Genomic DNA, 26701 nt, shown 5'->3' on the forward strand with positions numbered 1-26701 from the left:
GCCCCTCACTGAACTAGCAACTCTTCAAAAAAGTGCAGTGTTGGAGTGAATGCTCACATGTTGTCTAAAATCTTCTGGGTGTGAGGAGCTTTGATATGTGGGATTGTATTTCAGCTTCAGTTTTCTTCTGGTAGATCTACTTAATATTTATGATAAATTTTCCCTAGAAGTGGTGTAGACAGCAGTGGTCTCCCTGCCATGGAGGAGAGCGTTGTTTGTATCATTATTAACACATCTGTCACAATAACAAATGGTACTAGTGGCAGTGAAGACAGTGCCAAACATTATAATTACCTTTGCATAATGCTTTATAGTTTACAAAGCACTTTTATGCATAAAAATGCTTCATTTACTCCTGAGAACCTGTGAGACAGGTACTGTTATGTTCCCATTTTACAGACGAGGAAACTAAAGCTAAGACCTATCAGTGGCTTTACTAATGCTGCACTGCTAATACGCTGCAAACTAAATCCTTAGTTTAGCCTCTGGAAAAGGAAAGAATCATGTAAGTGGGTTAGCCAGAGTCTCATTTACCTCATTAAGCAATGCAGGTAAAGAACTCTCTTTCTCCAGAAAGAGGTATAATATCTCCAGAAAGAGATATTATAAGAATATAGTCTGGGAATAATCCAAGATTGCTTTCTTTTTCTCTCGCAAATATAATTCTGGACTCTTAACTGGACAGTCATCTCATTGGAATGCTGACCCGAGTGGGGAGTGGGTGTACATGTTTTGAGTTTCCTGCTGACTGCTTGGAGAAGGAGCAGGAAATGATGGCATAAAAGCAAGAAACAGGAGCATCAAACCGAGTGGTCTGATGTGAAATGCACAAGAGTGGTTGAAGCCTCTTGCCATGGGCTAGCGAGGGCTTTGAGTTTCAAGTGATGCTTGTACTCTCCATGCAGGTTATGTGTCTGGCAGCAAATGTACTGTTTAAATACATTGAAACAGGTAAAATGGTGATTATTTATAGAACACTGTTAGTGGATATGACAGCCGGTGTCTTGGGACATCCCAGTTGTGCCATGGATGAGCCAGAGACAGAGGATATAAATCAGATCCTATCTCTGCAGGGCTTTGGTGACTCGACTGACAGGGATCTGGAGGTTCTCCGTGAGTGGGAACTGTAGCAGGAGGCTGCGTGGCAGAAGGGGAGTTGGACTAAGCCCTGGATGCCAGTGCTGCCTCGAGGGAGGCGGCTGGGAAGTGCTGTGCAGGCCAAGGCTAGATCAGGGCACGGCCCAGAAACGCTTTTGGTGCAGAAGTCAGTAGCAAGCGTGGAGGATGTTCACCGACAAGGATTTTTTAAAGGGTCTGGAGTGGGAAAGTGGCAAAAGGAGGAGGGAACATAGCCGGCGGGCTTTGAGCAGGGAAGGTGGAGGCAGTAGCGCAGGGGTGGGCAGCGCCTTCGGGAAGGAGGCTGGTTGGACTCTGCCCTCTAGTAAGCACTCTAATCAGAGTTCCGTTGTGCAGATGGCCAAGTACCAAGTTCCACAAAGGTCCGGGGACATCGTTATGATCCAGTCTGAGCACACAGGAGCTATAGATATCCTTTCAGCTGATTTGGAATCTGCAGATCTCCTGGGGGATCATAGGAAAGGTGAGACCTCTGGGGGTATGGAAGGTGATTTCTCTACTCCCAGTGGGTGCTTAAGAAAGGCAGGCAGGGGGCTTCTGGGTGGCTCAGTCAGTTGGGCGGCTGCCTTCAGCTCAGGTCATGTCCCGGGGTCCTAGGATGGAGCCCTGTGTCAGGCTCCCCGCTCAGCAGGCAGCCTGCTTCTCCCTCTGCCTCTGCCCTGCATCCCCCGCCCCCCTACCTTGGGCTTGTGTGCTCTCTCTTTCTGTCTCAAATAAATAAATAAATAAAATCTTAAAAAAAAAAGGCAGACTGATGGAAGGAAAGTGAGAAGGTGACTTGTGAAAGGCAGTCAGAGAAGCCAGGAAGTAGAGCGAAGGTCTTCGACTGCAACACCCTCCCTAAACCAAATGCCAGGCGTTCCTCTTGGTTTCTCAGTAGTGAGCTGCTTGTCCTTTCAGTGTCCCCCCCTCTGATGGCTCCTCCATGCATCTGGACCTTTGCCAAGATGAAGGAATTCAAAAGCAAGCTGGGCAAAGAGAAGAACAGTCGTCTGGTGGTGAAGCGGGGTGAGGTGGTGACCATCCGGGTACCTACCCATCCAGAGGGGAAGCGCGTTTGCTGGGAGTTTGCAACCGATGACTATGACATTGGCTTTGGAGTTTATTTTGACTGGACCCCTGTAACCAGCACTGACATAACTGTGCAGGTCAGTGATTCCAGTGAGGATGAGGATGAAGACGAGGAGGAGGAGGAAGAGATTGAAGGTAAATTTAATTTTAACATAATTTGCATTTTGCTTTTTCTGGCTCAACCCAATTCCTAGTGACCACTTCCTGTTTTATGCCAGTCCTTTTCTTCCTTAGAATGCAAGTGAGGGATCTCTGTCAGCATTCTAAGCTAAACTGAGTGATGCAGGCCGAAGTCAGACCCTCAAAGAACATTCTGGTGGGGATGCTATTGGTGCCTTGGTAGAAAGCTTCTTTTGCTTTTTATAGTCCCGCTATTTCCCCAACATCTCCATGGGGTCAGGGATGGAGTGGGCAGGGAAAGGGGTGGGTCAGTGATGCAGTAGAGAGATCATATGTAAACCTGGGATTATTTTATATTTCTCTCATAGTTTGGGATATTTACCAGTTTTAGTCTGGAACCAAACCGAGTGATTACAGCTTGCTAACTGTACTCGCCTCTGAGCTGTCCCAGTTGGCTGACTACTGTTTACTTCTTTCTTCATGCCCAGAGCAGTGTTCTTTTTAAAGATTTTATTTATTTATTTGAGAGAGAGAGAGTGAGCAGGGAGAGGGGCAGAGGAAGAGGGAAAAGCAGACTCCCCATTGAGCAGGGAGCCCCAACACAGGGTTTGATCCCAGGACCCCGAGATCATGACCTGAGCTGAAGGCAAACACTCAACCAACTGAGCTACCCAGGCACCCCCAGTTTTTTTAAGATTTTATTCATTCATTTGACTGAGACACAGCAAGAGAGGGAATACAAGCTGGGGGAGTGGGAGAGGGAGAAGCAGGCTTCCCGCTGGACAGGGAGCCGGATGTGGGGCTCTATCCCAGCACCCTGGGATCATGACCTGAGCTGAAGGCAGATGCTTACTGACTGAGCCACGCAGGTGCCCCCCAGTTTTTTTTAATTTAAAAATTTTTTTATTGAGATGTAATTGACATAAAATATATTAGTTTGGTGTGTACAGTATGATGATTTAATATTTGTATATATTGTGAAATATGCCCAGAGCACAGCACATGCCCAGAGTAGTTTTAAAAGTGGGTTCTGTGTTCCACTCATTTGCAGTGCCTGCTCAAGATGACCCTGAGGCTTTTTTTGTTTTGTTTTTTTATGAAATATTAAGAGTAGGCTCTAAGTAGGTTCCAAGCATCTTGATTTTTTATATAATCTTAAAATCACTCCCTTGCTTCTTCATGGGAGAGCAAGTCTGCAGGGAAATCTTCAGGTATTTAGGCAGAAGAACCCCATGTCTTAATTTGCCATTCTGCAGGTGGCCAGGTAGAAGTTCTAGGTTGCTCTGTACAGCATGTTTGTATTTCCTACCTCTGTTAGCTCTTTATTTTTCCTGCTGAATGAAAAGATGTCAGAGTCTTCCCTTCTAAATCTCTTTTCTTGGGGCACCTGGGTGGCTTAATTGGTTAAGCACAAGACTCTTGACTTCAGCTCAGGTCATGATCTCAGGGTCCTGAGACTGAGCCCACTGTCAGGCTCCACACTCAGTGGGGAGTCTGCTTGGGATTTCTTTCCCTCTCTCTCCCTCCTCCTCTGCTCCTCCCCACTGCTCTCACTCTCTCTCAAATTAATAAATAAACCTTTAAAAAATAGGGGCACCTAGGTGGCTCAGTCGGTTAAGCATCTGCCTTCGGCTCAGGTTGTGATCCTAGGGTCCTGGGTTTGAGCCCCACATCAGGCTTCTTGCTCAGCTGGGAGTCTGCTTCTCCCCACCCCACCTCTACTCTTGTGTGTGCTCTCTCTCTCTCTCTGCTTTTTCTCTCTCTCTTTCAAAACAAATCTAAAAAACTAATGAGATAAATATCTTTTCTCTCCCTTGGAAATGTCCAGACACTAGGTTGGCTCTGTAAAGCTAAATCATTATTATTCAGTGGAGACCTTACTGGCATTTGGGTGGAATGCTTCTTTGCTGAGCAGGTACTATCCTGATGTTCAGTGCTCCTGGACACTTGGGCACCCAATGCCAGTATCACCCACAGGTTGCTGTGATGGTCAGAGGCCAGCAGACATTTCCAAGTTCCTGTGGGAGTTCAAGAGCATCTTCCTGGCTAAAAGCCCCTAAGTCACCTGGTCCGTTCTTTTACCTTGAGGTCAGACTTATTCTTTCTCTGAAGTCATATACAAACACTCTGCCATTTTGCTCACACAGACCCTGTCCCAGTTGGCGATGTAGAGAGAGGCTCCAGGAGCTCCCTTCGAGGTCGCTATGGGGAGGTCATGCCTGTGTACCGGCGGGACAGCCACCGAGACGTGCAGGCTGGCAGCCACGACTACCCCGGCGAGGGCATCTACCTGCTCAAGTTTGACAACTCCTACTCCCTGCTCCGCAACAAGACTCTCTACTTCCACGTCTACTACACGAGCTGAGGGCCCGCGGGGACAGGAGGCAGGCGGATGTTCGCTGGCTGGAGCGGGCTGCCAGCTGGTGCCTCTTGTTTCGGATAGGCAAGAGCTAAAAGTCGAGCGTGAGGTGCCTGACCCTCACGTCCTGCCTGGCATGCCTGACTGTTGACCCCACGTAGCTTTTCCCCCTCCTTGGCTTCTGCAGGTGGTGGTACAGTGCTCCTGTTCTGTGCTCCTTGACTCACGCTCCTCTTGCTTCAGTCTCCAGCAGAAGTCCCTCTGGGAAGGAACCTGTTAGGCAAGAGCCTAAAGGGAGGTTGGTTGGTGTTGTCTTTTAAATGAGGTCTGTTTTGGTCCAAGGTATTAGTCCAGTTGTTGCTCTCTCCTCTCCTAGAGCCTTTCCTGCAGATCCGTTTAGTGGCGCTCACTGTTCACCTGTTGGAAGTGCTGGAGGAGGAAAAGCGCATTGTGAAGGAGCCTCCTTGGATGGAGTGAGCTCTGTCCAGCCTCTCACCACTGCCATCTTCCCACCTGCTGGTTCTCCGTGGTCTGTAGCACAGGCCGGGAGCCCTCACTGCCTTTGGAGGGGGGTCAGTGGTCCCGACTGTCCGACTCTGCCTCTTGCCCTCCACTTGCCTTTCCCCACGTCTGTGTTCCGTGCCCTTACAGCAAGAACGTCCATGCCATCTAAAGTGGTGAGCACGTAGTTTAACACCTGGGGCGGGGATAACCGCCTCCATCACTTCCTGCTTCAAGAGTTTGCAACCCGTAGCCTGGGTGCTGGCTGTTGGAGGGGAAAAGTTGGGAAGTAGGTACGGGATTGATCTCAGAATCCACATCTTTGAAAGTCAAGTGTTACTGTATTACTTTTTTTAAAAAAATCAAAGAAGAAGGTATAATCTGAGAGAGAAGGTTAAAAAAATAACAACACTTCCGATTCCCCACCATGCTTTTTTATCTTTACGGTAGGAGTGTTATTTAGAAATTTTGCTCTAGAACCCATCGAATTTCCAGAGTTTCTGGATTTAGGTTTCTTGCTTTGAGGGCTTTAAACTTTTGGAGTTCAAAGTCTCTTAGAAAGGTTGATGAAGCTTCACTGTTGCTGCTGATTGGAGTTGTTCTTTACTAGGCCAAAGCTGGCTTCTCCCCAACGACTGCCTTTCCCACTGTATTAGCCCCGAGGCCTGGAGTGCCCAGGGTCGGGGAGGCTGTCATCGGTGGTCGTAGCAGGAGCAGCAGGGCAGGGCCTCGGGCAGAGAAGGGACCACTGTGGTTGTCTGTGCCTCCTTGTTTCTTATTCCTTGTGTCGAGTCTGTTACTGCCCTAGAATTTTGAGGAATAATTCGACTTATTTATTACTTTATTTATTTTTGTAGCACATTTCATTTTGCCATTGAAACAGTTTCCCTCTGTTTCTTAGAAGACTTCTGTCTCCTTTGAGCCACGGAGGCCACCTCTTCTGTGGAGTCAGATGACGATTTTAGGAAGAGTTGGGAGATGACCATGTTCCCTTCCTACAGGTCAGTCCCGGGATGCTTTGGGAGGACTCTGCCCTTCCGAGATAGATGATGCCGTCTTACCTCAGCACTCCCTGTGATGAGTTCTAGGTTGTGAGGGACCTGGTCCATTCGCCCAGGATGGAACACAGAGGAATTGACCTGCCTGTGAGGGACATGGTATGGTTCTGGGATTTCACAGTCCGACTTTGAGGAGCCATCCTCATGACGGTTCCTTTGGCTCGTTCCGTCCTTGTGCAGGTGTCTCACGCCAAGACTCTCTCCGCTCCAGGGTCAGGGACTCGAAGACCAGGGCCCCTCCCAGTAGTTCTGTAGCAGCATCTGGGTCCTGGAGCAAAGGGCCAGACGGCCTGCACTTTCTCCGTTCCCTGGGGAGCAAAGCCCCAAGCAGGACAGGATGCTGTGGACTGAGCAGCACCTTACCTCCATTATTTTATATTTCAGTGCATTTTGTAGAAGATGACACTGGCCAGAATGCATCTACCTTGTAAGAAACTAGAAATTATTCTAGTGACTGTTTGGCCGTGCGAAGCAGACTCTCTGTACATCACATCATCATGAGATAGGCCGAGGGAGCACTCTTCTGGCACCGGAGTTGAATCACGCCTTAGCTAAGTGAGGATAATCCCTATAAAAGATTTCTACTGAGTGGTTCTCCTTTCAGCTCAAGCCTTGCTTCTTGTTCCTGTTTATTATTAACTTCTGGCTTTCTCTTAAAAGGGAGCTGTCAGGCCGTAGCAAGCTCTCTGGGACTACACTGTCTGTTTATTTTTGCCGTGAGCTGCTCTGTGCTTATTTTCTTTGGCATCCTAGTTCTGGTGCATCAGGGAAGCCCAAGGGGCCTGTTCCCGTCACCTCTGTGTGCCTCTTGTCTGGGCACTTTTGAAGTCCTGGACATGGTTCCATTTCTTCCTTGCGCTGGCGTGTCTTTGTCCCATTAGCGCAAAATGGCTAACAGAAGATATTTTCACTATCTGATTCATTCCTCTTTTCCTATTCAATTTCTGAAATCACACTTTCGGGACCAAATATTTACTTGCGGAAGCACACGGAATTAGTGAGAATTTTTCAGCCCAGCAAATCCTCAGAGGTCGTCCTTTCCTTAATCTCTCCCTTTCCAAGTTTAGAGAACCAGACAGTGAAATCAGAGTCATCTGTCTCATCCTGTTCTCCAGAGCACAAATAAATACTAACAGTCGGAAGAGAGCGCTTTGTCGTGGGAGCGAGATTGAAATTCTCTACACAGAGCGGCTGGCTTCTTAAATTTCTTCAGTTTGTTTAGCTTTGCCCTCTGTTAAGGCTTTTATAAAGGAAGGCCTGTTTAAAGTGTTAATTTTTTCTAACGTTTTATCACGGAATGTGTTCTGCAGACAGAGAACTTAAAAGCAGCAGATTGTAAACACCCTTAGGTATACCCACCATAGAGGTTTTAAAATTATAAACTGCTAATTGAAACAAAGACGATTTCCTCATTCTTTTCCTTTTGACAAGCGTCCGATTAGGGAGTTCCCTGCACGGACTTCAGCTCTCCTGTGTCAGAGGGCCCCTGGCTTTTTAGCAGATTTGTTTCCTCCAGCATGAGTTACTTGGGAGGTGGTCCTCCTTCATAAAAAAAAAAAAAAAAAAAAAAAGTTATTGATCTCCATCTTTGAAAAACTCATGCTGTAATTTCCTATCCCTCAGGCCAGAGCTGCACTCTTTCCTTCTTTAACTGACCAGGTTGAGGGAGGGGAACTGTGAGACTGTTCTGGAAGGACTTCAATCTGTTGCTTTACAACAGGTCCTCAGGTCTCCAAAGTTAAAACTTGATCCTCAGACAATGAAAAGCTTTATAATGGAAGCAGGTAACAACTTCAAATGAGGCCATTCCTCTTTTCTTTTTAAATAATTCATGCACTTAAAGATTTTTTTTTATTATTTAAGAAAGGAAATGTCAGACTTTTTAAAAGTTTATATTGCCCCTCATTATGTGTATATGAAAGAGTTAATTCTGAGAATTCTCTGTCTTATATTAACCAGTGGGATTAGATATTACTGTTACAGAAAATATCTGAGTTTAGATACTTCTGGTGAACCCTACCCTCTTTGAAAGAATTGGGCAAAACCCAAGTCCTAAAGTCTGTACCTTTATATTTTATTTTTTAAGACCACTTTTCTGCGGAAAGTTGCATTTTAACCCCAAAGTCTGTAATTCTGAGGTACGGAGTTGAGTGACTCTACCATTTACATTAAAGGAGTATTTTAGTGGAGGGTGAGCAAGGGGCAGGAGTGAAATAGTTTCGGGCAGTTTGAGGCCTGCCTTTTAAAATTGATAGTAGGAAAAAAAAAAAAAGAATAAAATGCGGGGAAGGGAGATAAGCTGTCAAGTATATCCCGGACTTTTGCTCTTATCCTAATTTTGTTCTTTAATCTGTATTTTATGAGTTGGAAGTGTTCTTTAAGCCGGAAGCCTTGCTGGTTCTCATTGTGCTTCTTGGAGAAACCCCAGCCCCCTTGGCTGTCTCTTCCAACAGGATCGACCTTAGGAATCTTTTTGAGGAGGTCTCCTCTACTAAGTGTAATCCCCTGACCCGAGGCTGCATTTCTTCACCATATTCCCTGGGGCTGAGAGTCTAGTGCTGTGGAAAAGGGTGGTGAGACTAGCACAAGGCTGAGAGGGGGAGCCCCTGTGGCCCTGCAGCCCCAGCTGGTTTTAACGGTGGCCAAGACGGGTGAAATTGGTTAATTTTGACCAAAATCACAGAAGAGTCTCAAGCCACAAGCTGTGCCCCTCTAGGCTGACCCCCCCCCCCCCACCATGAGGTGTAGGACTCAACATCTTCTGTAATCTTTGTGGGATGGTCATACACCCAGCAGTAAATGGAATCGTTTGTTCTCCCTTCTGAGAGCTTCCAATTAGAATTTCTCCTGACCCTAAAAAGTCCACATCAGCCTCCTGAACTAGTCTCTTTCCACCTGGCTAAAAGTGTATAGAGCTCCTGAGAACCTGAATTTCCTGGAAAAGGGAAGAGCACCATCCCTATAGAATTGCAGTGGTTGAAAAGAGTTGGAAGGTGAGTTTGTGTCTGAAGGAAGGCAATTTCATTTTTTATTGTGAGCAGTAGCAGGTTCAGGGGTCTATGCTCTTTGGAGAGCAAGTGATCATATTCAGTGGGGATTGGGTTGTGCTGGGGGAGCCATTTCTTTGGGAACTCATTAGGGAATGGGTGTCTAAAACCAATCACAAGCCAGGTGCTTTCCAGAAACCCTGTCTGTGGTGAGTATCTTTGTGGCCAAAGTCCCAGTCTTCATGTGCATGGAATCCTATCCCTGGGCTCTCATTTCCATACAACTGAGAGATAAAAAGGGTCTAGGCTCCCTCCATTTCTCTCTGATATCTTGGTTATTTACCATATTGTTTAGCATTGGCAGCATGGTATGTAAGGCCTCTGTTTACCTGATTAATCAGAATTAAATAACAGTGTTTGTTGAGGGGATAAGGCAATCAGCGTCGGTTAGAAGTAGGACTGGGGAGGAATTGTGACTTATAGTCCCATGTTGGGATAGCTGGGTGACTTGTGTAGGACTGTCCAGCCATCTGTTGGAACTCTTGTGAACCTTACCAAGTGAATGAAGAAGCTGTGTCAGTGAAATACTGATGAAGACAACAAAGTATTTGAGTTGAGTAACAGATAGAACAAGCCCTCCACTTGTGGGAATGATGGTCTGTTCCTGGCTGTAAAGGTGATTATAATGTGAGTTTGCAGCTCTTCAGTGTTCTCAGAAGTAGAAGAACCCTCTGGGAGTTGGTTGCTCGTAGCCGCTTTCCTGGAAAAGGGGGAGGCACCCAGAAAAACACCGCTTTGGCTCAGTGGGTACCTGGTCATGGTCAGTGTCACCCTTTTGATCCAACCCATCCAGCACCTGTGAGCACTCCTTTGATGTCTACCCATTTATTTAGATTCTGAGATTAGGGCAGGCAGGATTTGGGACCAAAGGGTGAAAGAAAACTTTGGTAAGTATCGTGTGGCCAGATTTCAGAAATCACCACTCCCTTTGAAGTGTTGCCTCTGCCTGAACCACAAAGGCCACATAAAGCCCCTGCTGTTTGAATCTCTTGTCATTAAGCTAAGAAAACCCACTTGCCCAACGCCTTGTGATGGAGTTCATTTACAAATAGTCATTCCCTCACAAAAACCAAGTCCAAAAGTAAGATGCTGGCTTTGAAATTATTTGTGGTCCTGGTCAATGGTTTGAACCCATGATCTAATTTACCATTGTATGTACTTTGATTTTTTTAGGCCCCAGGCATGTGGACCAGAGTTAATTTCATGGCTCTTCTTTACACTGAGACTTGAGGAGAAGGTGTCCCAGAAATCTAGATATACAGGCTTTATTAAATTCCATAGTTTTCTGTCCTTTTAAGTACTTATCTAAGGGTCAAATAATATATGTGAAATGACTTTCAGGGGACAAAGTGCATTTTGCAAAAGTTCTGATATAGAGTCACAAACAAGTTTAGAGTGTAGGTTTGGTATAGTCTAGCATATAGGGTTCCAGAAGAGCCCTTAGCTAACAGTCAGCTTTAGGAGTTCTCTTCCTGAACTCACTTCTTCACTCAGGTTTGATATCTCTCTGTCTAAAACGTTCCTTGTTACTGTTGTTGATTCTTAGGTTCAGGCCAAGGGTCGTATGGAAAACATTATCTTAATTTCTTCCCTATCTTAATTAGTTCATTTTACTAAGAAATTCTATTAAGAACCCAACTGACATCCCTTTCTGAGATTATTGTTCCATAGGTGAAGTTGTTTTTATTTATTCAAGTTGAATTTCTTTCCATGGAGCCATATTCAAGAGCAAGTGAAGTTTAGAAAAGGCAGTCCTGTAACCCATGACTCTGGTGTACCCATTTGCCCTTAGTGATGGGAATCGTTTTGGAAATTCTCAGAAGAAAGTTGCTTTGTAATCAAAGTGATAGATTATAAGAAAGCCAGACTTTAGGTAAGGATACTTGGAATAGAGGGAGGTGCTTGCAGATTCCTAAACTACTTTATGCCGTTTAGCTGGTATTTCTGAAAGGCCTGCTTTGGCACCATGCACTGAGATCTGTCAGTTGTTTGAAAGATGATTATGCCTTCTTGGCAAATTTTTAAGGAATTGGCAAACTACAAAGGCATTCTTTCCTACTTGTTCTCTTATCATGCATTGGCACTCATGTTACATACAGAAAGGGGTCTGGAAGGGACACAGTGTCACCATCTTTTAAGTACAAAAATAACCCAACAAGTCCTTTATTGCAGTCATCTTATTTTACGTGTCCCCTGAGAAATGCTGTCAACATTTCCTATGATTTCTAAGAGCTCTGTACCAAATTGTCATTCAGTCGTTTTGTTCTGTTGAGTGGTTTTTCCTTTAAAATACCTTCTCTTACCACCCTGTGGCTTTGAGTGTGTTGCTGTGATACACAGATGATTCCTGGGCTATGGTTCCTTAAATAGCTCAGTTCTTGTGTTTTTATATTATGTAACAGATTTGTGATGCTTTTGTGCATTTCTTTGTCTTCTCTTCCAAGTTTTGAAATCTGTCCTAAATAAACTTTTTCACTATGCACCTGAAACATTTGAGTTCTATCTTAATGAACCTGATTTACATTTTACATTTTTTATTCATCTCTGTATTTTTCCTAGAGGAAAGATATTCTATAAATCTATATAAATTATCCTGTAATCTATTGATTATAAAAATTCAAGAAAAATTAACAATTAAGAAAAAAACTGAGAATAAGATTAATGACCCATCTTTCAACTGTGTTTACATTCATGGCAGAGTATTACATACTGGGAACTAAGTTTAGCCCAGTGGCAGAAAAAGTGGGTTTAGAGCAATGATTGGTGAATGGAACATTATAGTGTTTAATTGTGTCTGGTTTCCAGTGATGTTCATTTTCCAATGAACTTTCTGTGTTCAAGTTTGGAACTGGTACAGTGGACACCAGGTTAATCATGAACACAGTCTGGGTGATATTATTTTCATTCCAGAAATAACATCCTAAGATGTCTTAGACATCTCTTAAAATGTTGCTTGTGCACATCAGTTGGGTTTATTACAAAATGAGAAAATCTCCTAATCTGACCAGGAAGGGTACCATTGAAATCTTCTCTTCAGTGGTATGTGTGCTTCTACCCCAAGCCTGTTAGATCTTTCTCTGCCTTCCCTTGCAACATAGTTCAGAGGCTGATGTATAAAGGAGGAAGAGATTGGAAATAATTGTGAGTTAAATGAATATAATCTGCCTACCATACTACAGCATAACCAGGAGAAAGCTCCAGACTACATGGAGCTAGGGGTCTTCAGTGAGTTATGTTTGGGTGTGTTGAATGTAATATGTCACCGCTAACACACAACATGCTGAAAGTTATTTATTTATTTATTAAAGATTTTATTTATTTATTTTGACAGACAGAGATCACAAGTAGGCAGAGAGGCAGGCAGAGAGAGAGGGGGAAGCAGGCTCCCTGCTGAGCAGAGAGCCTGATGTGGGGCTTGATCCCAGGACCCTGGGATCATGACCTGAGCCGAAGGCAGAGGCTTAACCCACTGAGCCACCCAGGTGCCCCTGAAAGTTATTTATTTTTAAAGATTTTAAGTACTCTCTACACCCAGCATGGGGCTTGAACTCACAGCTCCAAGATCAAGAGTTACACACTTCACTGACTGAGCCAGCCCGATGCCCCATATTGAAGGTTATTTTTTAACTTTTAAAGGTACTACTCTTCAGGGCACCTGGGTGGCTCAGTCTTTAAGCGTCCAACTCTTGATTTTGGCTCAGGTCCTGATCTCAGGGTCGTGAGACTGAGTCCTGCTTCGGGTCTGGGCTGGGCTCAGAGGCTGCTTGAGATTCTCTGTCTCTCCCTTTCCCTCTGCCCCTCCTCCTGTTTTGTCTCTCAAATAAATAAAATCTTAAAAAAAAAAAAGTGGGGGGGCACTTCTGTCATTTCATGGACCCTGACATAGCTCGGGATTGGATTTGGTCTGATGTGCTTTAACCCATGAGGTTTCGGCTAAACTCAGCAGCCATGTTAGTTCACATATTCTCCCGAAGTGGAATGATGCCTGCTGGGCATTCTGGAATGGAGAACTAATTAAGTCATGTTGAAAAGTTCGGAGGAGCCGATATAATGAGTCTTTATGAGTGTGTGTGTTCACTGGTGTGTTCAGTGAGCTCACTACTCTCCTTAATGGATACATATTTTGCTTTGGAACAAAAATCCTATATATTTTTCTTTGTCCTCAAGTATTTCCTGGCAGCTCCTCCTTCTGGTTTTCATCCTTCTAAAGCATTTGCCAGGACTCCCTACTTCTGTAGAGGGGAAAGCAGTAGCAGGCCACTCCTGCATCTGCCCGTCATCCCGTGGCCTCTGTCCCGGTGGCTGCAGGTCAGGTCTCCCTGGGGCCTCTGACCAGCCGGAGTCAGGGATCTGCCCGTTGTTCTCCACAGGCCCCACAACTAAGGTGGAAATGAAGGACTTGACTTTTACCACCCACTCAGCCTGTAGAGAGGAGCTCCTACTGGAAAATATCCCCTAAATAGGTGACAGTTTTGAATTGAGAGATACATCTGACCCCTGAAAACAAGCACTTAGTTGCAGACGTGAGGAAGTCACAGAAGAGCTGGTTTTCAAAGCCCTTTAGAGAAGCCTCATTATTGCTAAGCCTCGGAGGCCTATGGAAATCTTTGCTCCTTCATGATCTTCTAAGGCCCCCAAAGAGCAGAGACTTTCCAGAAGGGAGGGGGTCGCCAGCCATGGCTGTATAGGAAAGACAGGTTTCCATCAAACAAGCATCAAGGGAGCAAGGCTAGTCACCCTGCTTGGCATGGGTGGGGGGTCAGGAGTGCAGCCCTAGAGGAGCTCAAGGGAGCTCTGCTGTCGTGCAGGGAAGATGGTTTAAAAATGCCGCATTCTCTTATTCCCTGGAGCACAGCTGAGTTTCTCTGGAAATAAAGAGGCTCTGTCTCCCATGCACCCAGCCACAGGTCCCTGGAGAAGGGTTCCCAGGGCAGAGGGCTGAAGCCGGCAAAGTCTCGGGTCTCCACATCCCTCAACGACAGGTCAGCTGACCATGCTGGTGTCCTGGACTCCAAGGAGGGCCCTTACAATCCATTAGGCTGTCACACAGAATGACAGCCTCACTCTGACTCAAAACCACAAGCCCCGAAACCAGACCACTCTTTGGTCTTTCTCATAAAAGAAAAGACCTTTCTCATAAGCTGTGCTCCTTCAGCAAGGCCAGAGCCTCTGCACATCCCAACGCCCCTGTCCCCATGCTCCTTTTTCACCCCTCAGTTCACCCTGAGCTGGCGGCTCCCCAGGCCTGTCTTGTCTTGCAGGCCAGCAATTCCCATCGCTTCCTCACAGGCCTGGTCCCCTGAAGCCCACGGGAGACACCCAGAGTCATTGTAGGCCCTGGAGAGCACAGACACTCTCCTCAGGTTGGGGTGAAGAAGGTGGCAAGGGCGGACCCCAGCCCTGGTCCTGGCACCAGCCTGTGGCGCTGCCAGCTGTGTGGAAAGCTCCTGAGGTTTAAGGCTCTAGCCTCAACAGACAAAAATCTCCTTTACAAAAACATCATGAGAGAAGAAGATGGATGGACCACTGTCCTCCTAAAGCCAGTGCAGCTGAGAGTCACAGAAGTTCAGTCACTCCCTCTGAGTGGTGCAGATAAGCCATGTGGGATGCCCGCAGAAACCCAGCACTTTCCAGGTGCGTCACCTCAGGGGAGCCTGGGATGAGTTTCTCTGGCTTGGACACATTTCTGTTCTTGTGGGGCAAGGTCAGGTTTGTCTTGAGTTTGAGGGTGGAGGGGTCTGGAGTAAGGCAGTTAGAAAGGGGAGCCTCAGAAACGGGGCTCCAAGGACGTCTGCTGAGCCCCGAGGAACCCCCGCATTTGTTCCCTCCTCCTTCCACCCACCCACAGCTGATTCTCAGTTTCTATCTGACATGCGCCAGAGAAGTCCTGCTGGGCTAGAGGACCAGAACTATGGGAATGTTAAGAAAAATTATAAAGGGAGTTTTGTGCCACAGATGAGGGATGGTTTCTCTAGTGTTTTGACAACAGAGGCTGTACCACCTCTTTACCTGACTTCGAATTCCTCACAATCCATTAGGCTTTTGCCACCAATTTTAGGATGGTTGATAAGAGTCCCAGGTTAAACGAGTTAATACCCTGATAGTGTCCAGGAGGAGACCTGGGGCTGAAATATGGCAGCTCTCGGAAGGCATCTTGGATCAGACAGACAAGCAGACAGGAGACAGACTAACCACACTGAGTGGGACAGAGTTCCTCATAGCCAAGTAAATGTCCCAGGGTAAGTGAGGGACAGGAGTTCAAGAAGAGCAAGGGCCCTGTGGGCCACATTCCCAGTCACAAGGTCACACATCCCAGCTCCCAGGCGGGGAAGTCACCAGGGAAGGGTCACGGCAAGCTGGTGTCTTTAAAAATCTATGGGTCCATAGTCTCTCATGGTTCTGAAGGGGCGGGGAGTGGGAGGTTGGGGGAACCAGATGGTGGGTATTGGAGAGGGCACGATTGCATGGAGCACTGGGTGTGGTGCAAAAACAATACTGTTACGCTGAAAATGAATTTAAAAAATTAAAAAAAAAAATCTATGGGGACTTTAATCCCCTTCAACTGCAAATGTCCAAATCAGGTGCAAATCCTGACCCCTGGGCTGAAGAGATTAGTCTCTTGAGCCCAAGTTTCCCAGCAAAAGCCCATGTGGGAGCTTTGCCCAGTGTGGCAAGTCTGGAGTAAGCTGAGGGAACGATGGTGCAGGCCCAGTGGAGCCACCGAGTCTCCCTTTGTCATTGTGGTGTCTCACGTACTGCGCTGGGCTTTTTTTCTGGCTCTGCCAGAACCAATGCATGTCGGGAACAAGAGTGGCCCATTTGGGTCACTCTAAAGCCTGGAAACCAGGTTCAGGAAAGAAAGGCCACAAAGGAACCCAGGAGGATGGGAGAAACTAGGTGCCCTGAGATGCAGACTGAGGAAAAGGGACTCGTGGCTGAGAGCGGTGGCTTCCTTCTGAACCGGACACGTCTACCTGAATTCACTGTTCAAGCCTTAGCCCTGCAGGGGAAATGAAGTCCCAGGTACAGGACGTAAAACTCATCTTGTTCCACTTCCAGAAGGGACCTCACGGTAAGCTGCTAGCCGGGTGGGGTCTGGAGCCTGCCTGGGTGGTGGCGGGTCACGCTGCCCAAGGAGGAGCCTGCCTCCGGTTCCCAGGGCCCTGCAGGACGATTTATTCCAAGTGCCCACTTCCAGGACTGGTCTGGAGAATGCGGCCCCTGACGGTCTGGGAGTGGGTTGAGAGGCCCCGCTTCCCACTCCGTGCCCCAGTGGACCACTTACTGGTACTATTCTAGCCCCAGGAACTCAGCTGGTCACAGAATGCTTTCTTTCCTGCTGCTTCTAGCTGCTCTCTTCCGGATCTGGTCTGATTCTCTCTGGCAGGCTTTTGGACTTCTTTCCCTCTCCCAGCCCAAATGCCAGGGACTTCCAGCCAGGAAGAATGTTCACCTTCTGGAATGTAGCTCAGCCTTAACTGAATAATGTGGAGGCCTGGGCTTCCGTTTATTTTTTTATTTTTATTTTTTATTTTTTTTTAAAGATTTTATTTTATTTATTTGACAGAGAGAGATCACAAGTAGGCAGAGAGGCAGAGAGAGAGAGAGAGAGGAGGAAGCAGGCTCCCTGCTGAGCAGAGAGCCCGATGCGGGACTCGATCCCAGGACCCCGAGACCATGACCTGAGCCGAAGGCAGCGGCTCAACCCACTGAGCCACCCAGGCGCCCCTGGGCTTCCGTTTAATCATCAAATTTCACAGTGGGCATTCTCTGGAGTCCGGTACAACTGTGGGGATGGGAAGAAGCGCGCAGGCTCCCTTACGTCTCTCTGGCGCACCCACCAAGCACCTTAGGCTACTTTCTCCCCTCACCTTCACGATTGCCCATGACGCAGATGACTGGTGATGTTCCTGCCTCCCTCCCGGCACTCCCTGCACTGGACAGAGGAGGGGACTGAGGTGCAAAGAGGTACAGTAGGAAGGTGGATCCAGGGCTAGAGTCCAAGTTCAAGGAGTTCAGGTCTCCTGCTTCTCCAGTTAGGGCTCTCTTGTTTCCAGGTCTGTTCAGCAACCCCGGCTTCTGCTCCTGCACCTCTCCTGCCCCCTCACCCATGGGGCACAGTTGGAGAGCTAGGCCCTCAGCTCCGCGGGTGTGTCTGGCTGCCGGCAGGGGTGAGACACCTGGAAAGCCTCCAAAGCCAGCAGCGTCTTGTTGATGCGGCTGATGGTCGGGTAGGGAGTGAGATCCACCTTGAACCTGTGGCAGAGAAACACCGTCTAACACCATTTCGACACTGGGTCTGCCAGGGCACATGGAGACTGTCCTTTGAGCAGTGAGGGAGGCACAGGGGCAGCTGGATGAGGCCCCGGGGTCTGACGACGGGAGGACCAGGAAGTTGCCCGGCCACGTGGGAGTCTTATTCACAGGTGGCTCTGGGGATGGGCAGGTCTCATGCAGGATGGTCTAGCATTCCTATTGCTACTGTTCCTATTACAAGCAATGGCTATTCACCGAGAACCTACTATGTGTAGGGCACAGTGCTCATAATTTACATGCACAGATAACCGCCCCACCCATGTCAGAAGCTTCTCAGGGGCACTGCGTGGGTAGGAACATCACCATGTCCCAAACGGAGAGGTACTCTTCTAGATGCCTTCCAGGGAGGTACTCTCTCCTGCCTCACTGAAGGGCTGATGGGAGGAGCAGAAGAGAGCTCCCTGCCAGGCACGGACACAGCACCTCAGGGGGAGCAGGCTCTTGGGGTGGCGGCTTCTAGGGGTGTCTACTGGGCAAGCCACCGCGGCTTAGGGGCAGAGGCTAGACAGGATTGGAGGGATGGTGATGGGCGTGGTGGGGGACACTGCACTGACTTCTTCCGCCGGGCTCTTCCAGGCCACAGGAGCTGGGAAGGCCTGGCACAGGGGGCTCCTTGGCCAGTTTAGGAGAGTCTCTGTGTTAGAGGCTTCCCCAGTAGCTGTAGCTGGGGCCTGACCGTGAGAGGAGGTGGGACATTTGGAGGGCAGGGACCAGGTGAGAGGGAGGCAGGCGGGGCTCTCTCTTACCTTTCAGCGTTTGCCACCTGAGGCACTAAGCAGAGATCAGCCATGGACACCTGCAAGAGGGTTGGGGGGTTTGCATCCGGATGCATGGCCCGGACTCACAGCCCCTGACATTCCTGTCTGCTTCTGGCTCTTCCGCCCCATCCCCACTGCCCCAACTCTCTCCCCTTCCCCTCACAGGCCTGTCTGGGTTTGTGCCTAGAGCTGCCATGCTTCTCCCAGGCCAGGCTCCAGCTGTCCTGACGGCCAAGTCTGCGGGTGGCCAGAGAGGCTTGGATTGTCTCAGTGGATCTTCTCGTGCTTGTTAAAAACCCCCATCAGGGCACTTATGGAGGGCTCCTAGCAGGGAAGAGACACCTCAGGATGAGGGAGGGGGCCCTGGAACCAGAATTCGGATCTTGGTCCCTCTCCGCATCCCCATGCCTCCTCAGGAAACTCTCCGGCCTGCACCGACGCTGGGGGTGGGGGTGGAAGGGGGGCTGCTGCGGGAAGGCCTGGGGAGGGCTTACCTCGTCTCCCACACAGTACTTTCCCGCTGTGCTCCGCAGGATCTGCTCCAGAGCTGTGGGGAGGACACGTGAAGAATCTTACTCTGGGCCCAGAATGGACCTTGGCCCCCCAGAGTTTTGAAATGGGCAGTTCTCTGAGGGACTGGCCGGGGCACGTGACCGAAGGAATAGGCCAACCAGATCTGGACAGAGTTCATGGGGACGAGGGGACAGATAATGTTTCCCTGGGTTCCTCAAGTCCAGCTGCCATTCCTTCCCCGAGAAGGGACAAGGCCGGCCACTGGCCAAGGGAGGACCTCTCACACGGTTATGCCGGCATGTTGCTGGCCTTCATCTCCTGGCTGGAGTGGGCAGTGAGGCAGAGCATGGACCGCCAGATCCAAGGGGTTGTGGGTCTCAGTGGCTGAGGTTCCCAGAAGTGCCCGAGATGGAGGCCAGGTGTGGATACCACCCAGCCCTACTACCTCCTCAGCCCCGCACCCCTCCCCTCAGCCATGCCATTGTCAAGGGCAAAGAGCCGGGGAGGCTGTGTCAGATGCCCAGGGCCCTAGGCACAAGGGTCATTTTGGAGTGGCCATAGGGTGGCTTGCAGGAAGAAGGACTCACCGTTAAAGCCAGTGTGGATGACCTTCTGGGCCCAGGCCAGCTGGTTCTCCTGTCCCACTTGCTTTAGGACAGACAGGTTCTACGCAACCAAGGATAATCGGTGACTGGCTTTAGAAGCCAGGTGGGGCCTGACCCCCAGCCAAGTCCCCTCAGGGCAGCTTGGTTCCCACCCGCCCCTGGCTCTCCACCTGTCTTCTCCTGGGCTCCATGAGCCCCTTCTCCCTATCGGGGCACTGGGAGGGAGTGAGGGATTCCAGCAACTGCCTTCTCAGGTTGCTCGAGTGGCCCCTGTGGTCTGGCAGCTTGTGGCCCTGGCAGAGACGTGCAAGGTGGGGGCACAGGGTGCTGTCGTGGCACTGAAGTGTGTGGCCATGACCTGAGGCCCATCTCCTCGGCACACAAAGCGTCTCCCTTACACAGCTCCTTGTGAGGGGAGCGGGGTGCGGCACGGGGGCGGGGCTGGGACGAAGGAGCACAGGACTGGCTTGCAGGAGATCTGGGCTCTGGTTCCATCTTTACAGCCCTGGAGCCATTTTACTTGAACTTCGGCTTCCTCATCTGTAGAATGGGGCGTCTGTCTGCCCCAACGTCCCTTGTTAAACAAGACAAGGTAACTTGGGGATGGAGGCTCGGTGCACGGTCTGGGGTCCTGGGATCTGGGGCTTGCTCTGCCACACTTAGCTGAATGACTCTGCAAACTCTCTCTACCTTTCTGGGGCCATCTCCTGATTTGCAAAGTCAGGAGTTAACACAGATGAATTGCTTGAATACTTGTTTATCTTTTTTACCACTGAAAATGTTAAAAAATAAAATTTTTTGAGGACCCCAATCTAGAATACAGAAGAGATGAGAGGGAGGCTCTTCTGGTTAAAGGCGGGGAATGGGCCTGTGCTGCTCAGCCTCACCCCTGCCACACGGCCCCTCCCCCTCCTTGAGCACCCCTGGATGAGTCCAGGGGAAACCTGGGACTTCTCAGAATGTAGCTGGGAACCCAGCATGGCAGCTGATTTCTGGGATCCCGTGCCCCTCTGCCATATGAGCTAGGTCTGAGCCCCTGAGAATCCCTCCGGACCTCCTGCCACCCTCACTCCCAAGCTGGGTTCCCCACTGTGGCACCTCGCGATCGGCACGCGTCTAAAGGTAAAAGTGTGTGAGGGGAGGCATGCAAGAGGCGTGCAGGGGTGCAGTCCAGAGCCGCACCTGCAGGGGCTGGATGCCGCTGGCGATGGTGTCCGAAATCATGCGAACCTGGGCCCTCTTCTTCGGGTCTTTCGGCAGGAGGCGTGGAGTGGGCCGAGTTTCCTCCAGGAACTCGATGATGGCCAGCTGTTTGGAGGGGAGCAGTGAGGCATGGGGAGGGCATGTGGACCCTGGACCAAAGTGACAGGGCTAGCAAGCTCCTCCTTGACCTCAGCTGGAGCCCGTGAAGCCCAAATTCCCCAGGAAGGAGCTCTTTTTGGACCCCCGTCCTGCAGAACTTGTCTCCCCATAGGCTCAAGTCTCCCTTCTCTTCCCTGAACAACCAGGCAACCCTCCTCCCTCTGACAAGAACTTATCATGCCCCTGCTATGGGCTAGGAGCTTGGCCACGCAAACCAGAGCTGGGAGGACCTCTTGTTCAGGCTCTTGCCAGGGGCCTCCAGGCCCTGCACTCACAGACTGACTTATGGTGATACCATCGATCTTCAGGGCCGGCACCTGCTTCATGGGATTCAGTGCCTGGAATTCTTCAGAGAACTGTGGAGACAAGGACCTGATGACCCAGTTGTCCAGAGCAGAACCAGGCCAGCAGGAAGACCTGAGGCCTGCAGTCCCCCTGCACCTTCCTCTCCTGGGGAAGGTCCTGGCTCCAGAGAGATGCCTGGGGGACCCAGGCCATATCCCCAAAACCAGTGGCTGCTGAGCTCCAGGATTCACCCCAATGGCCCAGCTATGTGTTTTTCCCTGTACCTCACACTGGGGTCATTAGGGCACGTCCGGGGTCCCAGCATGGGGCAAGGACCCACTCACCTGGGGTCAGGCACTGAGAGACCAGGCCATGGCATGGGGCCTGGAACCTGGGCCCTTTCCCATGGCTCCTTGAGCTGCACAGCCTATCCACCCCCCAACCCCCAGTCCCACCAGGGAGAACCAGCAGGTTCACCTCTTGGGGGGCAGAAATCTGCTGGGTCCCTCTCCAAGACTTCTAACTCCCACATGGTGGCCTGGGGGCAGCCTCCTCACCTGCTGTCCCTGATCCTTTATGAGGTTGACAGGTATGGTCTCATAGTCGATGCTTTTCAAGGCCAGAGCTACGAGAGACAGCAGAGTCAGGGGACAGCTTCTGGCTCCACTTCCAAGAGCTCCGTGAGGCTGCCGAGGGAGGCTTCTTTCTCCACGCTGCTAGGTGATCAAGGCCCAACTTGGCCTCCCCTGTCTCTCTAGCTTCCCAGGTCACCACCTGTTCCCCTGCCCCAGGTCTCTGATGCTCTGCCTCTCTTGCCCCCGAACTCTCAGAGCCGTACTCTCCACTCCCCAACGGCGTCCCCGTGTCCCTGGGCGGTGCTGTCCAGGTATGTGCCCGGGCAGCCCGGGAGCTCCTGGAGGGCAGCAGGGAGGTGTCCTCATTACCTCTGCCCCCTCCAGGTCCTGGAACAGTACTTGTTTGCCGGAGACGTGCAATTACTGTCTCAGGAAGGCATCCAAGAAACAAGGAAAGGGGCTCAGGTGACTCCAAAGCGCGCACACGGGGGGAGGGGAGGTGACACCCGCCAGAGAAGGATCCCTTTCTCATCCGTTTTCTCTGTCCTCAGACTTGTTGACTACTGACTCCAAGCAGAGCTTTGGGGGCTTTGTGGTGGTCTCATGGCATCTGCTGTGACTCCCAGTGACCAGATTTCCTCTCTGTGCCCTTCGATCCTTTTCCTTAGCAAGTCAACCGAGTGAAGACTGTGTGTGTGTGTACACGTGCAGACATGCACTGAAACATGGGAATGATGGTCTCCGAGGAGTGAGGGGAAGACGCAGAGACGTGTCGCAGTGTGAAGAGAGCCTGGGAGACATGGGGCTCCTCCTCTGCGCTGGTCAGCCCCACTGTGGACAAGTGGCGGGAGCCACGGCAGCCCTGCAGAGACAGCACTCCTGTGGCTCGCATCTGGCCAGCTAGGGTGGAGGCTCTGGGCACAGGGGAGATATCTTCTTGGGAGAAATGTGTCCTCTGGCCCCCCAGTGCTCTTGCCTACTGATTCCAGCAGACACCAAGTGACGGTGGGGTGGGGGAGGGTCACGGTGGATGGCTGCCCGGTGAGGGCCAGACTCCCGGAGACAGACTGCTCGCATTCCGATTGCATCATGTTTGCTAGCTGTGCGGGACAAGGAGCTTGCTGAGTTAATGAGCCTCTTTGCCTTTGTCTCCTCATCTGCCAGGCAGCATGGTGCAGGAGTTAAAAACATGGACTCTGGAGTCAGACCACCTGTTTGAATTCCATCTCAGCCTCCAGCTACTTACACAGCCTTGGGCAAGTTATTTAAGGTCCTCGTGCCTCAGTTTCCTCACCAGTACGATGGGCACAATAATGATGCCTCCCTCCTAGGGTGCCGCTGACACCCTAGGAATCATGTTCATAAAAACACTCAGCACAGTTTTCCCCCAGTATGAGCGATGCCTATGATCTTTGCCAAGGGCTGTGTTAAGCTGAGGGAGGGCAGGGTCAAGCTGGGACGACACCGGAGGGCCCCAAGTTCCGCTTCCATGAAGCCTCTGGGGTTGACACAGGCCAGTTGTTTAATGTGCCAGATGAAATGAGATAAGAACTGAGGAAGGCCAGCTGTTCCCTGCCAGTTACCAAGCACCTCTGGGTTTTGTGAACCTGCTTTAAGCGTGGTTGCTAAGTGGCTCCAGAAAGCAGTGTGGGAGAGGGAAGCAACAACCCACCCTTCCTGCTACCCCCACTCTCCTCCTGTTGGACTTCCTAGGCGGAGGTGCCCTGACAGAACAGCCCTCTGTTCCCCGCCAGCTTTTCACTCAGGGCTCTCTCTACCCCCATCGCCTCCCACCAAGGTTCTTGGAGGCTGGGCTCTTACCGATTCGAACTCTCCATGAGCAGGAGCTCCGGAAATAGGAGTAGAGGATGGGCTGAGGAGAGACAGAATAAGGATAGGATGCATGTTAACCCATGCTCGTGGGGTTCTTTGCCCCTAGGGCACACTGGGGTGGCAACAGCCCTCAGCCAGGGGGCTCCCAGCCAGCGGTTTCTTCCCATCCCCCCAGGCCTCCTTCTGCACCCCAGGAAGACTCAGAGCTCTCTGGGTCAGAGGCCTTGGAAGTTATGGGGGGGTCCCTCAGCTCCAAACTGTCCAGTCATGCATCCCTGAAGTCCAAGGGGCCCCCAAAGGGGCAGTCAGCCTGCAAGTGCCCTCCTTACCTTGCTAGACTCGGTCATGGTGTTGTGGTGACCCTTGGCCTCCCAGGGAATGGCCCCTCTCCCAGAACTTGCAGAGCAGGGGGAGGAACCCTGAAGGGGGTGGGATCCCATGAGCCAATGGGAAGCTGGGTGAGACAGGCTTCAGGGAAACTTTGACTGTGGTCAGAAAGGGCGACTCTTTCCAACCTGTGGGAAGCTTTTTCTGTTCCTGGTGAAACCCGGTTTGGTGTCCTGGTTTGGAAGCAGCAGTCCACGTGGTGCTCTGGGCTGAGAGCTGGTGTACCTGGGGTCTGATCCCAAGGCAGGAATGCACTCTGCATGACCTTGGGCAGGTCCCTGCCTCCTTATTCCCTAGTCTTTTCTCCCTCATCCGTAAAACAAAGGGTTGCCTTAAAATGATAGCTGAATTCCTTCCAGCAGTGACAGAAAGACCAGGAATTCTAGTTTTTTGACGCTTTGGTGACCCTCTCTTTCAACTCACCACCCACCAGCCCTCCAGGTTCTCGGCTGATCTCATAAAAATAGCTGAGGGGATATGCCCACTGACTCCAAAGCCAAGGTCACAAGAGGACAGCCCACAGGGTTCTGTGTGGTGTACATGTACTTAAAAATGTTTCAGTTGGGGGTGCCTGGATGGCTCAGCGGGTTAAAGCCTTGGCCTTAGGCTCAGGTCATGATCTCAGGGTCCTGGGATCAAGCCCTGCATTGGGCTCTCTGCTCAGCGGGGAGCCTGCTTCCTCCTCTTTCTTGCTCTACCTGCCTCTCTGCCTACTTGTGATCTGTCAAATAAATAAATAAAATATTTTTTAAAAAAATGTTTCAGTTGGTTGCCAACATTAACAAATCAGGATGTTTCATATACAAATCCTATTTGTTTTTTCTTATGAAGGCAGAGACAGTGGTCTTGGGTTCCTGAGTAACAACAACTGATAGGAGACAATTAACAGCCTCTTTCAGTCATGGCATGCCCTCTCTGATCTGCCCTGTGCCCTACCTGGCCCTCTTCTTTCATTTTTGTTACCTTGAGGCACTGGAGGAGGCTGAGTGCGTGATCTCTGATCTGAAGTTTAAGAGAAGTTTATTAAACTTCCCGGTGCTTCTTGAGTGATCAGCATTTCAAAGCAGGGCCCAGGATGGAGCTATCAGTAATTAGCTCTCATGCATCTTTGGGAAGACATAGGTGTATCCATATGATTAAGGAGAGAGAACACAGCAGAACTTCTAGATCACCCCTGTCTACCATCCCTCTGACTACAGATATTTCACTCAAGTTCCCTCTGCCTTCCGCACCCCTCAGCACATCAAACTGCTCTGTGACCCTGCCTTACCATCCCTGAACTACCAATTCATCTTCTAGGTGGGCAAGGGCACTGCGGGAACCTAGGCCCTCCCAGGTTGGTTTCCAGGTCTGGAAGTTCCAGCCTGTACTGGAGACACTTTTGTAGGGAAAGTAAAGACGGTCCTGGTTCGGAGAGCAGGTGATAGACAGCAGGTGTCTTTATAAGGGGAGGAGTTAGGAGGCCAAAATTAGAGGTACCCTACTCCAAGGTACATCCCTGTCCTTGTCTGATCAGGCTGGAAGGGCCCTTGGGGCCATCTGGCCGGGACTGCTGGTTAGGGATGGGACCACTGGAGAGCCTGAGACATTAGCTTGGAATCCCTGGAGAAATGCCTTACCGAATTAATAAATGTTCCATCTTGACCTGTACTGAGGGTGACCACAGAGTCACTGTGAATGCCACTGCTCTCCAGTTACCTGCTTATGGACCATCAGGATTTATAATGGAGAGCACCTTCTGCTCTTCCTCTTACCAGTGATAACTATATCAACTGTCCCGCGTTCCTTCTTGCACTTGTTTTAAAGCCCAAGTAAAATATTCGTCTCATTACCACTCCTGGAGGAACCTCATTTCCAATTCAAATATGGATTCTGACCACTCTAGCAGATTTTATTTTAAAACCGTTTCTCACGCCTCGTTTTGAGAGAAAGCCTCCTAAAATCCCATTTGGGAGTGGGAGAGCTATGCATTATTAAGATGATGCTAATTCCATCTGGTGTGGCCTGCCATCTTCCTTGGTGGTTCTCAAACTTGAATAAGACTTCAAAACGCTCATGGAGGCGCTTATTAAGCATGCAGATTCTTGGGTCCCTTCCCCCAAAGATGACCCCAGGGAAAACTCCCCAGGAGATGGAGAGGACTTTAAGTGCTAGTGCCTCCCCACCACCCAACCCCAAGAGCTCTCTCCAAGTGCAAACCACCCGGGAAGGCCCTACGCTAACAGTTAGAACCCGTCGGGCCGACTGGTAAGGAACAGCACGCGGGATATAAGGAAGAGGGAGGCAAGGGACGACGTCTGGAAAGCCCGGCAGAAGGGACAGTGAGAGACAGGTGAAGCGCGAGAGTACAGCGACTCCACAGCGCCCCGCACACTCCAGGAGCGTAAGCCGCCTGCAGCCCCAACCTCCCCGGACTACAAGCCCCAGCGAGCAGCGGGAAGCGGGCAGCGCGCAGGCGCAGAACAGAGCCCGCGAGGCGCTCTGCATGCCGGGAGTTGTGCGTTGTGGAAGCCGTAGGAAGGGGGCGAGCGGCGCACCTTTTGACCCCCGCCCCACAGGGTTTCTCATTCTCAGTGGCGCCCCTATCCCCGGATGTGTGGAACAGACCTTCCCCGCTTGCATCTCGCACCTCCGGCCACCCTTCTTCCAGGCCGGGAGACTTCGCGCCTGGGACTCTCCTACTCGTCCCGCACCGAGGCCCAGTGAGGCCCCGACACGTCAGAACCAGCGCTTCCGTCGTGGTAAAGCGAGGGGTTGGGCTAGAATGATCTTTT

At 50.3% G+C, this 26701-nt stretch overlaps 2 protein-coding genes across 5 annotated transcripts in view; one reads left to right on the forward strand and one right to left on the reverse strand.

Moving 5' to 3' along the window:
• The window catches only part of TMED8 (transmembrane p24 trafficking protein family member 8), a 37982-nt gene extending 29464 nt beyond the window's left edge, over positions 1-8518 (forward strand). For both annotated transcript variants that reach the window (XM_032344825.1, XM_032344826.1), the window contains 3 exons: positions 1474-1600; positions 2038-2343; positions 4476-8518. In XM_032344825.1, coding sequence (XP_032200716.1) covers positions 1474-1600; positions 2038-2343; positions 4476-4693 — 651 coding nt within the window. In that variant the 3' untranslated portion in view covers positions 4694-8518. The remainder of the gene's footprint in view (positions 1-1473; positions 1601-2037; positions 2344-4475) is intronic.
• An 8507-nt stretch (positions 8519-17025) lies between these two features.
• GSTZ1 (glutathione S-transferase zeta 1) lies at positions 17026-26624 on the reverse strand. Of its 3 annotated transcripts, none has more exons than XM_032344829.1 (9): positions 26535-26624; positions 23529-23580; positions 21690-21757; positions 21123-21203; positions 20668-20793; positions 19468-19546; positions 18862-18914; positions 18356-18405; positions 17026-17549 (listed from the first exon to the last, which is right to left on the reverse strand). In XM_032344829.1, the coding sequence occupies exons 1-9, from the start codon at positions 26547-26549 to the stop codon at positions 17423-17425; spliced, it is 651 nt and encodes a 216-aa protein (XP_032200720.1). In that variant the 5' UTR covers positions 26550-26624; the 3' UTR covers positions 17026-17422. The 3 variants fall into 3 exon arrangements, with proteins under 3 accessions (XP_032200720.1, XP_032200719.1, XP_032200721.1); XM_032344828.1 differs by lacking the exon at positions 26535-26624 and adding an exon at positions 23870-23979; XM_032344830.1 differs by lacking the exon at positions 26535-26624 and adding an exon at positions 23730-23881.
• Between the last annotated feature and the right edge of the window lie 77 nt (positions 26625-26701).

Source organism: Mustela erminea, chromosome 5 (assembly GCF_009829155.1).
Source record: "Mustela erminea isolate mMusErm1 chromosome 5, mMusErm1.Pri, whole genome shotgun sequence".
In the NCBI taxonomy this organism is placed as follows: Eukaryota; Metazoa; Chordata; class Mammalia; order Carnivora; family Mustelidae; genus Mustela; species Mustela erminea.